This window comes from Echiichthys vipera (genome assembly GCF_963691815.1).
Source record: "Echiichthys vipera genome assembly, chromosome: 2".
Taxonomy (NCBI): domain Eukaryota; kingdom Metazoa; phylum Chordata; class Actinopteri; order Perciformes; family Trachinidae; genus Echiichthys; species Echiichthys vipera.
The window spans coordinates 28,453,097-28,467,835 of record NC_139827.1 but is presented as its reverse complement, the minus strand read 5'-3'; the positions used below and the strand labels follow the sequence as shown (position 1 = coordinate 28,467,835).

Genomic DNA, 14,739 nt, shown 5'->3' with positions numbered 1-14,739 from the left:
GTTCTAGCTGAAGTACTTCCCACATAGTCCGATATACTGCATCAAAAATAATTCTTAATAATAGCGAAAGTATCTTCGGAAATACTCATGCTTTGAAAATAGGCTCTTTTCCGGGTTCTCCACCTCTCTCTTCCTGTTATACGACAGACAGTCCGTCTGTCCAATCAGGAGGGCCCATCCTCTGCCCAGAGAGACCTACCCTTTCTGGTTTGAGTTAATGTTGTTGTGATTTTTTGGGGGGATTTGTCGTTGCCGTTTTGGATTTGTCGTTGCCGTTTTGGATTTGTCGTTGTCGTTTTGGATTTGTCGTTGTCGTTTTGGATTTGTCGTTGTGATTTGCCCCTCAGGGCCACGGTAGAATCAGTTCTCAGACACAGACAACATTCAATTGTTCAGTATGATCTAGCCATTATCAACAGCAACTGCTATACTTACAGACATATAGCTATACACACAGACACACACACACACACAGACAAACACACACACACACACACACACACACACGTTTGGATCGTGGGAAATGACAAATAAAACTTGACTAGACTTGAACAGTTCACTCCCATTTCCATTTAAAGTATGTTCAAATGTCACAGCAGCAAACAAATTCACACTTGCTGGTGCAGTAAATCTGACAGTAAGCCACACCTTTGGGCTTTTCGGCAAACACTTGAAGATCAAACTAATCCTGGTCCTGCTTTGGAACGCAAAGGTGAGTACAATACAAGCATTAAGAATAAAAAGTTGATTCATCACATTTCTTAAATGATCTTATGTGAGTTTAATGTGGGTTATTGTCTGCTATCATGTATCTCTGTTTTGAATGAATGAAACTCATCATTCATACAATGTCACTATGACACATTCATTTCAAATAACTTAATATATAATCAGTGTACAATATGAATCCCCAAACCATGTTTTTCAGCTGAAGTGTTGATGATGTATTCAGGTCAACATTTTGACATTTTAGTACGAAATATTTAACATATTGTGTTAGAAATATGCATAGTGACTGTCCTCCACTGAAACCGTCTATTGCAATTTATTTTTGGTATCTTGTCTTTAAGGTTGTTCTCCGTAAGATTTTCATCTATTTAATTGTTTTTTAATTTACTATCTATCAAAGAGTGGTCGGTCTGCCAGCCTAACTTGTCACTAACGGTCATGCTGCATTCACTTGTATTTGAAAATCGGGAACATCCAATTAGAGACAGGCTTGTAGTAAGGGCAGAAGTGTAATAGGAACATGTGTGTGTATGGATTTAAGAGGGTAACATAAAGGGGATGGACCAGAACTAGAGAGGTGAATGTGTTTCAATAAAGCTTAAAAAAAGGGAGAAAAAAATTATAGTCAAAACACATAGTGACTGTGAAAGTGACAAGATGGAGGCTCTGAAAGAACAAGATCGTTACACCTTACTGCCAAAGAGGCTGCTAGAAATAACGTATCTCAGTTCTTATGGAGTTCCAACTTTAAGTCGTGACGTAACGCCCCTTCAAGCCAGTCCAAGCACAGCAGTGCCGTGTTTCCCGTTGTTTAAACAGATCTGAGGGTGTAACTTCCCTTTTGTTTGATCCCATGGGACTTTATTTCTGAAAGAATATGTGAAGTTAAACCCCCTATCTTTTTTTGATCCTGTTTAACCAAGCTGATTAATTCCATTTTGAGATAACGGGCATTGACTGATGCCAGAGCTCACAAAGCTGATTAACAAAAAATGTGGCTGCTGTAGAAAAAGTTAGCGCTCTCCTGTGTGTCTATTTTGTTACATTTTCAAAACTATGTTGTGATTTAGTCTACAAATAAACTAAAACTGACTAGACAGACACAATGGTGATAATGACAGTGTTAAATAAATGTTCAGCAACTTTGTGTCTCATTTGTTATTGTTATTAAATTGTTGTGTTTTATCTGATGCAACAACATATCTGCATTATTTAGCCTATGACCTATGGTTGCCCTGTTCTCGAAGTATAGGCATCAGCTATTGAAAAACACATTTTGGTTGACCACTAATGAATGAAGCATATAATGTTTGTAGATTTATAAGATAATTTTGCAAGTTAAGAAAGTCACAGTTGTTGTAGGTTTGTGGTAGAACCACTTATGGCAAGACTACAAGGGCTGCGTAGGCTACTTGGTGCAACATGGCTGACGCAGGATGCCAGCCGCAGAGGGTTTTTTATCCAACTGAGCTACATGGGCAACAAATCAGCTCTATTTTTACCTGGCTCAACTATTTTTCTCTCTCTGTGCACCTCTATATGGCCGCCAAAAATTTAAATTTACATAGAACTGTGAATAAAGCAAGTAAAATCTTTTTTTAAATGACTAAGATACATACCTCATTGTACCAGAGGTCAATGTGAGGCAGCACAGCTTCCAAACCTGCCGAACCAACTGCACTGTAACTCAGTGGCACACAGTGCTCAGCCTGTTCCCTTTTTATCAACCGGAGAGAAAGAAAAAGACCCATAGCTCACCGAGTAACGACACAGTCTCACTTAAGTCTTACTGTAACAGTTTCACAACAAACTGTGGCTTTCTTGACTTGGCAAGCATCATATGTGGTCTAGTTATGAGCACATTTCTGGTAAGCACAACATTTAAATTGGAAATTTTGCATGATTATTTGTAGAGAAACACGGTTTTACAGATCTGTCAATTAAATCAACTAACTGACTAAGGATTTCTTTTAACCAAGGACAGCTATAGTATAGGCTCTTCAGCCAGGTTTGGTTTATTTTTAAAGTTTCACATTGTGGAATATTTACGTCTATAAGTAACAGATATAAGCCAAGTTAATATATTAGAGCAACCAAATAAACTTAAAAAATCAGGTGCTTTTAGATCCTTTTTTATTTACATAAATGTATATGCATTATAATATACACGCACAACTGCGCTGCTGTAAGATCCCTTTGGTTGAACTTGCGTTGACTTGATACATGCCGTGCTAATTCATCTTTTTTGTGGTATGTGTGTATGAATGAGTAGGCCATACTTCAGTGCATTACTTTTGAAAGAAAATCACTTACGTGCAACACACTAATTCTCTAGTCAGCATCTGTCGGCTATAAGTGCTGTAGCTGTTTGTTAAACCCCTTTAACATCCCTCCCTCCAGCTACTCTCTCTTTCATTTTTTCTTATCCCTTATCTGAACCAACTGTTTTTCACAGTGCTTTATATAATCTCTCTAGCCCTATCGTTGTCAATGCTCTCACTGTTATCCTGCTGTTTCATTATCTTTATCCTACCCGATCCTGTCTTTTCTGTAGTCGCGTGTCAGTAAACCTCTTAACTTTACTGCATTTCAGAGTGATTCTAAGAATTACACCAAGAAATATTAGCTACTGAATATTATTCAGTTGACCTGTTTAAGTTTATAACTAGCTGCGACAGTTAGTATGGTTTCCAAGTGTGTGCCATCATGGCAAATCATGGTCCTGGACACACCTACTGCTGTGGAAACTATCACAGAGGCGGTTTTGGGTACTCGGGCCAGGTGTTTATATTTCTGTCAGTGGAAATATTTGGTGGGGCTGGACCTGAATATTTGACTATTCGGATATTAGGTATTGATTTTCAATTTTGGGATTTGGATATTAGTTTTATTATTTTCACAACCTTAGAATAACAGAATCTTTTTTTTATTTTTTTAAAAAAACCTTTAATTAGACCTGTGTGTTGCAGCACAGTCAGCTGTGTTTGCTGTCATTTACGGTCACTTTTCTCTCTGCTCCTTACGCTGAGGCTGGGTGCAAAGCAGGGAGCTGCAGGAGCGACTCAGCAGTAACTTTTGGCTCACGATGCCAAAAGCTGCTCTGCTTCAACAATGTTAGGCTTAAAAAACGTGCATGCAGGCTGAAATTCATTGCAGTGATCTGAGCAGAGGAAGTCTCCTAGCTGCATATTTATCGATTACACTAAGCACTCAGCCTAGAACCTAGACATGTCTGGCTGAGTAGTGTTATAACTGACCAGTTCGGTGTGGGTAGAGGTCTGTGTGGTTGTACTGTGGAAGTCGGGATAGCATCACAACCACATATTCTTGCCCCCTCCATCCACTCATTACACCATAATTTAAGGGCCTGTACACACATTATTGGAGCAGGAAGGAAAATTAAACTTATCTTTCACATTAAATAAAAAAAAAAAAGCAAGACCCTATTTTCATCAGATCCTGTCCTTTAGATAAAACTCCCCCCATAATATTGAAGTGATTTTTTTTAAGCTAACCTTTTTAACTGCATATTCATTAATTTTAGTTAACTATCTGAACTGTATATTCATTATTATTATTATTTATTTTTTTAAGCATCAACACATTATTTTTTAGCTTATGTTTAGACTTCTATGCTTCTTACTAACTACATTTCAAGCACTCTGAGTTGCAACACATACATTGTGTTAAAATTACAGCTGACTCACTATGTGGATTTTTTTTCTAATCAAACTGTCATTTCTATTTTCTTTTCAATTAGTTGAGCGACATCTCATCAGAGAAGGAAAGATAATCTGCTGGAACTGAACGATTAAGAGGAAAGTGGAGCATTGCATATCAGTCTGGGCCATTAGGTTTAATCCTGGTCAGTCTTCATATTCTGGATCTTTACCCTCTAATATTCTCTCTAAATTACAACTACTTCCATGGTAATCCTAAACGGCCGTGGCCTATATTACACCTCAGCCTATGAATGGGCCTGTGTGCCCAATTGAATGTGATGGACCCAGACAATTGCGACAGCAGTGACAGTCAATTAAAATAGATATTAGATATGATAAAATCCAATCACTCAGAGAGGTGGTCAGACGTTCAACTGTTCAGATTTAAAGTGCACCTAGATTACACGACCTGAAAAGCATAATCCTACTTTATGATTTCACTTTTGTAGCATGCTGTATGTAATCAGTGCTACACTGCTCTCTGGTGGCTGAAATCTGAATGGTATGAAGCCTCAGTCTGCATGCAGACCAAAGTTTTTGGCTTGTGGGCCATTGAAAGGCATTTGCGGTTAGCCTACAAACGTGTTTCATGTTGTTTCGTTTTGTGTTTCATTTGAATACAATTTGAAATATTGAAACATAATTTGGTCCAGCAGAAAGTTATTTTTTTCTTTCCTATCCCTTTATTCATCTCATGAACCCTCACATTTACCTTGTGATCCCTTGTGTATTTCTTTTACTTCTTCCTCTGTTCATGTGAGAAGATTAGATACAAAGATCAAATGATAACACTAAAAACTCAGAAGAAAGGAACCAAAATAACAAAAACCAAACCAGACCAATGACTTCTGTCTCTCCAAAATGCATTTAAATTTACTACCATAGGAAAAGAGACAATCAAAAACAATTTAGTTCAATTCAATGCTGTGAAAACTATTTTTGACAACATATAAATGTATTCAAAATGCAAGTACTGGCGTAGGTTCCTAACTTAATAATAAAACAAAAGAACTTAAACATGATCCACACAGACGCTTTGAGCTATGCAACATCAATTTCAGGCGTTCTAGAACGTGTCACCTGAAAATCACAACTCGAGCAGAAAGTACAGTACAGCAGTACACTTTCCTCTATGAATGCCACTTTTGTTTACAACTGTGGTCATGGAAACTGATTAACTCTCTAACACCCCTCTCAAGACTGACATTTGTTAACTCCACCTATATGTTAAAGCATACATTTAATATATTCACTGGGGACACGACACATGTTTGTGCCAGCTAGGTCAAACATTATCAATTGCATCCGTGTACTTGTGTGGACCATGTTTCTGCCCTTAGAGTCTATAGTCAATCTTTCAGCTCTGTGAGGGTGTACTGTGGTCCACAGCAGTAGTTTGAGCTGAATGCTAAAATACAGTTCAATTCAATTAAATTTTATTTATAGTGCCAAATCATAACAAAAGTTATCTCAGAATGCTCACATGTATATACCAAATTGCATGGCTAACCCTAACTTCCCTATCCCATCCAATAGTTGATGAGACATCTCAAGTGAAAGCACTGATGTCAACCTCATGGTGGTGCTAGAGCAGTATTTCCCAAAGTTAAGGTCGGGACCCAAAAATGATTCTTTATCTTCTTTTTATGAAATTCCATTTTTTAGTGCCTGAATACATGAATGATTCAATTGCTTCATTTTAGTCTATGTAGAGGAAGGAGGAAGTTATCAAAATGGAGAAGTTTTACTGAATCAATTTAGAGATTTTCCATACTAAAGAGTCTCTAGAAGCATATGGTTCAACTTTCCCAGTGGTTTAGTGTTAAAAAAGGCAACAAATATCACAATAAATCATACTATTGAATCACAATACTTGTAGAATTGCAACACATATCAAATTGGCTCACAAGTATCGTGATAGTATCAAATTGGGAGAAAATCTATCTATTGTCTCAGCACTACTGTTTACCCACCCTTCTCTCTCTTCTCACGAACCATGACCTGAAAAATGTATCCACCGCTCGCTCTCTGATGTTGAATTTGACTTCTATGATTCCTTCACTCTCAGTTGTGTGAATTCATGATCTATCTTCGTAAGTTTGGCTCCCAGGGAGGCATCAAATTTCTTCTTTGGTCTTGAGCTGAAAATTTTTGGAAACCCCTACGCTGATGAAAAGTCAGGGGATCACCAAGGTCAGTACCAGCTCATTCCACCCTCTGAGCAGGGTGCTTTTACCTTAATCCTAATATCACCATGCTAACATGCAGATTTTTAGCTGGTGTAATGTTTTATCTTCTCCAGTCTTAGTTTAGTTAGCATGCTAATGTTTGCTAGTTAGCACAAAACAGAATGTACAGATTAGGCCAATGGGAATGTTATTAGTTTTGAAGATCTTTGGCATGGATGTATTGTAAGAACTGGTGAACATCCACCTTTGATCTTCTGCTTGGCCCATAAATGATAGATTGTAATGACATTACAGATATAAAAACGTAAGAATTAAAAATTCTTCATAGAAAGAATCATAATTGAACTTGTTTGCAGTTCAAGAAGCCCCGTCAACAGATGTCTCTTTTACAGTGGTGATCTATGGGGAAAAGGCTTTTTGGGCCACGGGGTTTTGTTGCAACCAGTGGGCACTGAAAAAGATGGCTACAAGGCTGAGCTGTGGCACTGTATCTAAGTCTTTTAATACATCCATGGTATTTTTTTAATCATATTTTTTTGATTTTTTGCAGTGAGGGAGAATTATACATACGTACACTGATATTTATAAACACACCTTACCCCCTACATTGAATATAAAAAAATATATAAAATATGAAAATATTTCTAATAATAATAATAATAATAACAATAAAGAAATAAAATATATAAATAAATGCATATACTAACAGGAGGTACAGTATAGTACTTTATTATATGTTTGTCTTTTTATCAATTATTTTCACTCATTAGGAAGTAATTGCATAAAAGTACATCCATGGTATTTGGTCATAAACCAAAGAATTGGACAAAATTAAATGCTATGCTACAAATTCCTGTTCCACATGCTTTTTGTGGTGGCCACAGCTCTAATGTGATCAGTCAGAGGGCATACATTGAATAAGGCCTACATTAAAACATATCTGACATGATTATACAAACCCAAACCTAAAGCCAATACAGCGTCTTAACTATGTTCCACTCATCTTTCGATTCTTGACTCTGTTGAAGGCATTGGGGAGCGCCGCTGGACGTCAGGTGCTTGACAGGGTGAATGTGAACCCTTTGGTGAACCAGGCGTTGCAAGGCTCACATCTCGACTGCTCTTCCGCCTAATATGAGCCCTTAAACTCTTCCCTGGCACCATCAGTAGCCCCCCTCCTTCTTCTACCAGACCGTCAAACACTGCTCCGAGACTCTGTCGTATTCTCACACAGAAGTTTGGGCAGCTGAAGGCGTAAACTATGGGGTTTAAAACAGGATTCAAGAATGCAATGGTTGTGGCTAGGGGCAGGCCCACTTCCACTAGGTCTAGATTTTTGCGCCAGTACTGGGCTGTCACCTCGATTATGCAGAAGATGTGATAGGGAGCCCAACACAGGACAAATGCTGCAATCACAAATGTTACCATCTTGGTGAAGCTATGGGACAGCTGACTAGCCGGATTAGGGGTAGTGGGGGAGAAGGTCGTAGGTGTCAGGGATAAAGATGGGCGGCCGGCCAGAGGCTTGAGAAAGATATTAGTGCTTTTTGTGGTTGTGGGGGTATTTGCAGTTTCTGATGCCCCATCTTTGTTTGACACAACCAGTGCAGCAGTGAGCCTGCTGACACTCTGCTTCCTCTTCTTGCTCCTGTTCCTCAAGCTGAGAACAATTTGGATGTAGCTCCCTGCAATCACCACCAGGGGGAATAGGAATGCCAGAAGCAACTTGGAGATGGCTGTTGCTGCCTGCCTTACTTTGCAATTTCTCTCCAGAATGGCTTGAGAGGATGAATACAAGGCAAAATTATGATAGCACAGTTTTCTCCCATCCTGTTTCTCAGTCACTGAGCGGAACAGGAAGTAAGGTAATGTATTAATTGCTGCCCAAAGCCAACCCAACACACACACCTTCCACGCTCCTGCCACTGAGCGATGATTCTGGCTCCACACTGGCTTGGCCGCCAGAAAGCAGCGGTCGACTGAAATGGCTGCCAGCAGGAAGGCTGACACAAACATGTTTAAGAAGAAGATGGAAGCCTGTGTTTTGCAAAGTAGGCTGCCAAGCTCCCAGCTATGTGAGGAGTAAAGATAGAAGGTGAAGAGGGGTAGTGTCAGTGTTGCCAGGAAGTCAGACATGGCCAGGTTGAGCACCCAGACAGAGGCCACTGTGCGGCGCCGAAGGCGAAAGCCCACCACCCAGAGGATGAGGGCATTCTCAAAAATCCCCAGGCAGGAGACCAGACCGTGGATGCAAATCACCACCAAATTGGCCTGTGTGTTGTTGTTGAGGCGGTGCTCCCTCATCATCTGTAGCAGGGGACAGATCAGCTGTTCCCCAGATTTATCTGAGTGCGGGGTTATGTTTGACATCGGTGCTCTGAAAGAAAAACATTTTAAAGAGTCAGGGTTAAAAGGTACTGGTGAACACATGCTTGTTCTTGCTTGGAAGCTAAACTTGAGTTACGTGTTATCCTCTTCAGTAGCTGATGTTTGTCTATGCATGTTCATGGTTGTCTACAGTAGAAAAGATTTACGAGAACCATGGGGCTGATGATTATGATGATGATGATGATGATGATATGATGATGATGATATGAATAATAGACATGCCTTTGCCTGTACACAGCTGATAAATCCGCACTCCCTTTTCTCATACAGTGCACCACAGTCTCACACAATACAGTAAAACAGTGTATGGGTTTTTTTCCTTTCTTATTCCTATTCTCTATTAACCCAAATGAGAAAAAAGCATAACATTATCATCCCTTTGATACAAACATGTCAAATCTTGTTCCTGTGGTCTAACCACATGCCAGCTCTTGGGTTAGTTAAGCAATACAGTCAAGAAATGTTTGAGAAATAATCTATGTGTCTATCAATTTATTTTGCATTGAGATAACCAATGAAACTACTAGGACACATAAGTTAAGTAAAATAAATAAGGTAAGTTTGCATGTCATCTGTAGAGCTATGATTTGGCCCAAAAAAATCAGGTCTGACCCCACATGAACCTGCATAGTTTCTCTCCAAGCCCAGCCCAAACTACAGCAGTTGTTGGGCCTGAGCCTGATTGAAAACCTGAATTTCAACTCCTTCTTTATCCAGAGGATGGTGGTCACATAGAGCCCATATGTTATTTATGAAATTACACAGTATATAAGTGTCAGCATTTAAGCATTTAAAAATGGATAAAGAAAAACGAAACCTCAGGGAAATTTGCCCGTACCCGACCTGATAGTAGTATAGTAGGCAGAGCAGCCTGTAGCACTGGCTAGCACTTTGCTGTATGTCACACTTTTTTATTACTGAAAGAACTGTTAGCTGAGGAAAAACTTGGCGCTCTTGTGCTGTGACACAGCTCTGAAGAATGACAATACTCGGTTGGCTACTTAGGCTTAGTGAATAAAGGCTAAGAATGCATAGCTCATTTTACCCACTGAGAGGAAGAAGTCACTTTGTTTTTTTTTTTGTATGATTCGCATACTCCTGCTAGGGAGTGTAACATGTGGCAGGGAAAGACTTTAAACAACAGAGTTAGTTTGGTTGATAAAAGTTGAGAGTGATCTGCTTATGGTAACGTGTCAGCTGTGCTAATGTGAGCTAACATAAGCAGAGCTAATGTGGAGATGTTTTGTCTATTGTTGCATCTGGCCTAACCCAACTACACAAATGACCCCTGTTTTGTACTGTCACAGTCTGTACACTTACTGTAAAGACCAAGCTGGCAGCTTGTTTGTAAAATCTCAATTATTTGTCCAACTGCAACATATTTTCAGGTGACAGTAGTACCAACAGAGTTTTTAGTTCAGTAGATCAGTTCAGTAATGGTTATAGTTATCCACCAATACTTTATAATAAAACTCTTCAAATTAAGTGTTGTCATTCTATTTATACATACAGCCATTGTCTAATACTCACAGTTACCATTCATACCGTGCCCAAGCACGATTCACAGCTAAAGTCTAGTTTGTTCGACCAGTGTGAGTACAACTGTCCCGTGCTTAAGCACAGTACACTTCCGGACCGCAGCCCGTTTGAGAGAGGAGGGCTTTTGTAAAGCACGATTACATTTGTATGAGCACAAGCATTTACACGAGCATGAGCATTGACGGCAGTCCTAGGTCTATTTATATGCGACTGTTCCCTACAACGGGCATTTAAAAAGATGCCGTCGAAGGATATGCGGATGACTGATATAAAGGTGGAGTGTTTGCTGCAGATTTGGTCGGATGAAAATACTCAAAAACAATTAAAGAAAACAAAAACTCAGAGGGGTGATGATGTATAAGCAAGAAGCAATTGTGCTGAGGCCCAGAGTAATGTGAGCACAGGCAGGCCTGGGCACTGCGGGAGGGGGGGACAATCACACTAAAGCACGGCTCGGATCACCTGGGCCAAGTGTGAGTACACCCTTATAGCGTGATCACACTATCCTTTTGGCCGCGGCCAAAACCGGTTTTTCAGCTAAAGTCTAGTACCTTTAAGTAGTGTGAGCGCACCCGCTCCGCGCTCAACTGGGGCCAGCTGGCCGTCCACGGCCCACTTGAAAGAGGTGGGCTTTAGCGGAGCCGTTTGCACATGTACGAGCACGAGCGTGCGCACGTGTACGAGCACGAGCACGAGCCCTACGCCAGTAGCGTTATGTCCGCCTGTTCGGACATGTAAATAGAAGGACGGACCATGCGCGGATATTTAACAACAACAACAATGGTGGTGAAAGGTTCACGTTGTGTTTACTGCAGATTTGGTCGGATGAAAATATTCAAAAACAGTCGACAAGACGCACAAAAACTCCGAGGTCTATGGAAAGATTTGTAAACAAAGCCACGCACACGCGATCAATGCGTGTGACGTGTTACGGCGTGATGGCGTATGGACAGCAAGAAGCATTGGCTGTGGCCCAGGCAGTGTGAGCACAAACGGGGCTGGGGCGCGGGGGGGAGAGGGAGGGGGGACAAGTACCCTAAAGTCCGGGTCGTGGTCCGGGAGGACAGTGTGATCACGCCCTTAGTCACATATCTCCTAAACCAGGGCCCATCTTACCCATCAAGCAATATAAACAGCTTAGGGCCCACTAATGGGGCTTTTATTTTATTTTATCAAGCAAAAGACAAAACAAAATAAAAATGGAACTTACTTAACAAAAACCGACAGAATTCGGTGCCATTTTTATCAACAATAATCTCAGAGATGGGCCAAATTAAGGATTAAAAATTAACATTTAAGGAAGGCTTACCGTGCATTCACACCAAAAGCGATGGAGGCGATGAAATCGCCTGGAACGCGAGTTACGCGTTGCTTGCTCATATTTGTCACATTTTTGATCATCGCTTCATCACATCTATCGCAGGTAGCAGCCAAGGCGGCTAGCTAACTGAACAGAAATTAGCTCTCAGAGGAAGTGTGTGGCTCTTAAAAGAGCTGTTGTGTTGTAGTGAGATCAGGCTGTCAGTGATTTAACCTCCGTAGCTGTACAGGTGCTGCCCGATCACAGGTAGATCAGACCGGGATACGCTTCACTCTGCCATCCACAGATCATAGTTACTGTATATCCATTATATTATATCCATAAGAACAAGCTGGTTTCCCCCAAGGACTGCAACAATAGCGGCTTTGGTAAGCCCGCTGAGCCCCTGGATATTTCACTGAGAACTTCGATGACGCTTACCGCAATCTCAACGGTGATTGACTGTCGCGGCACAGCTTCACGCTATGTCGCTTGAAAAGTTCAAATTTTTCAACTTCAAGCGACACACTATAAGAGCGATGCGATGAAGCGATGAAGCGCCCATCGCCTCATCGCATCGCTCTTATAGCTCAGAACGCGTCGCCTGAAGCGACATCGCGTGTCATCGCGTCATTTAAATTGATTTTGAATGGCAGCTTGACGCTTTCATCGCCTCCATCGCTTTTGGTGTGAATGAAAGGTTAGTAAGAAACTTACTGTCCCCTACAAAACAAGCACTCAGGATTATGTGGTAAAACAAAAAAACATACATAGGGTTGAAGGGTAATATACTGTATTTACTGTAGTCTATTTAAATGTAGTATGGCTGCCAATAGCTCTCAGTTTAGTCTTTATTTATTTGTACATTCTGTGTGCTTAAAAAATAATATTTACAACTCACAAGTTAATTCAGTGCCATATGAACACGTTGTGAGCCCCAAACTAAATCCTGCTTAGGGCCCCAAAATGTCTAGCACTGGCCCTGCTGCATACTGTCTAGATGAGGTAAACACAGCACTGTGCCTGCACAAGAATACAGACATGTGAGTAAATGTATCCATGACACCATGCTTACGTGACTGCTTTCCCTGTAAATTGCACCTATGGTCACAAATCAGGGGGTGTGTCATCTAAAATAACAATTTTAAATTTATGAATTTCTGCTGCCTTAAAAAATGATACATTAAGAAGTCAATTGATTAACATTATGAGAAGTAGATGCTTCCTGAAAACACTCAACAAACAGTACAGAGGAATAAAAGTCAAAGTAGTCAAACTGTTGGACCTTGCGACTGACTGACAAGTTTGGGTTTCTTTCATGCTTCCTTTTTGTGATTAAATTTCCATGAACATAGATGTGTGTTATGGCTCAGTGTGTTGACTTAAGCGCCTGACAAGCTGTTGAAGTATTTGCTCTACCCTCATTGATATAAATGAGCTGGACACAATATTAAAGCGATACAATGCAACAGCACTATAATATACAGCTTCTATAATGATCATAAAGTTGAATCAACAACACTCGTTTGCAGTTCATTGTAGGGCTCGTTCGTTAGACAGCACATGTTCAGGCAGATACCAATGTTATTGTGAATTACTGGACTCCCAATGTTAGATGGATCCACAGATTACTGCTGTACAGGTTGACCCTGATAGGTGGTGATAAGAGACAGTATCTTGTATCAGAATCTATTCTTTCTACAAAGTTATACAGCAGTTTGTGTTGTTGAGCTGCATGATGAAATAAATCTCCTTAGCACATTTGAAAGTAAATAGGCACCTTAACAACAGCCATGTTAAAATGACACGATATGAAACTGAATTAAATATAATACAAAAAACATACCTACTGTGGGAGCATTAGGGCAGCATGGGAAAAAAGTAGTTCTGCAGCGCAACGTGCGTTACAAATGACAAATTCCTGTTCTGTCCTGTTCCTCTTTCGTCTTTCTGTCACAGACACTCATCCCTCCAGTTCTGTCACTTTTTACAGCTCTCATGTTATGGAGACACCCACTGAATCCCTGCACCCCCTCCCCTCCACACACACACACGCACACACGGACACCTCACTTTGCTCCACCCAGTATAATAATAATAATTATAATAATAATAATTATAAAAATAATAATAAGATATCTGATGATAGAGGGAGTGTGTGGACATGGATACCAATGTGAGTAAAATGAAAATTCAGATAGGCAAGTATGTGGGGATAGTGGTAACAGAGACTGCAACATGATATCTGTGATATGTAATTTTCTGTCCTACATGACTGATCATAATGCCAAGGCTGGACTTGTGTGAACTTGTTCCACTGACACTTTACATTCTGGGCTGATGATGACACACTGTGTCAACACACAAGTATGAATCTACTGTCTATACTGATACATCTTCAAACTGACATCATCTGTGCAGTTAATACAACAGACCTATTCTACTTTAAACTAGAACAGCATTCAAATGTAACCTATTCGGCAGCTCACAGTATCTATCAGAGCGATGAATAAAAAACTGTTTAGTTGCTTAGTGGTTACAGACTTCTCTGCTGCCTTCTAGTGGTGAACACGACTTAAAACTCCTTTTAATTTTAATGTGCCTGGTTGGTGCGCTTCTACAAAGGAAATAAAATAGGTTGAGATATCTCAGGTCATACTGTTTATTTGAGTGTGTAAAAGAACACAAACATATTTCTGTTAAATTAACATAGTGTGTGAATATGTGTAAATATACATTGTATACAGTTAAGATGCCACAGGCAGTGTTTATCAGATAGACGGTGGGGGTTAGGGGTGTATTAGTCATTTGTTACTGCATGGGAAAATCACTCATAAAAACACCCTGCACAGAGGCCAAAATATTCTCAATA

General features: G+C 40.1%; 2 protein-coding genes across 3 annotated transcripts in view; one reads left to right on the top strand and one right to left on the bottom strand.

Annotated features, from left to right (window-relative positions):
* The first annotated feature begins 312 nt into the window (after positions 1 to 312).
* Positions 313 to 14,739, top strand: part of vwa11 (von Willebrand factor A domain containing 11) — a 31,890-nt gene continuing 17,463 nt past the window's right edge. Inside the window, exon 1 of the mRNA XM_083928553.1 lies at positions 313 to 712. The gene's annotated coding sequence lies outside the window, so the exon portion shown is untranslated. The remainder of the gene's footprint in view (positions 713 to 14,739) is intronic.
* LOC310962657 (prostaglandin D2 receptor 2) lies at positions 7,369 to 13,837 on the bottom strand. Of its 2 annotated transcripts, none has more exons than XM_083935171.1 (2): positions 13,714 to 13,837; positions 7,369 to 9,017 (listed from the first exon to the last, which is right to left on the bottom strand). In XM_083935171.1, the coding sequence occupies exon 2, from the start codon at positions 9,008 to 9,010 to the stop codon at positions 7,640 to 7,642; it is 1,371 nt and encodes a 456-aa protein (XP_083791297.1). In that variant the 5' UTR covers positions 9,011 to 9,017; positions 13,714 to 13,837; the 3' UTR covers positions 7,369 to 7,639. The 2 variants fall into 2 exon arrangements, with proteins under 2 accessions (XP_083791297.1, XP_083791296.1); XM_083935170.1 differs by having other exon boundaries at positions 13,718 to 13,812.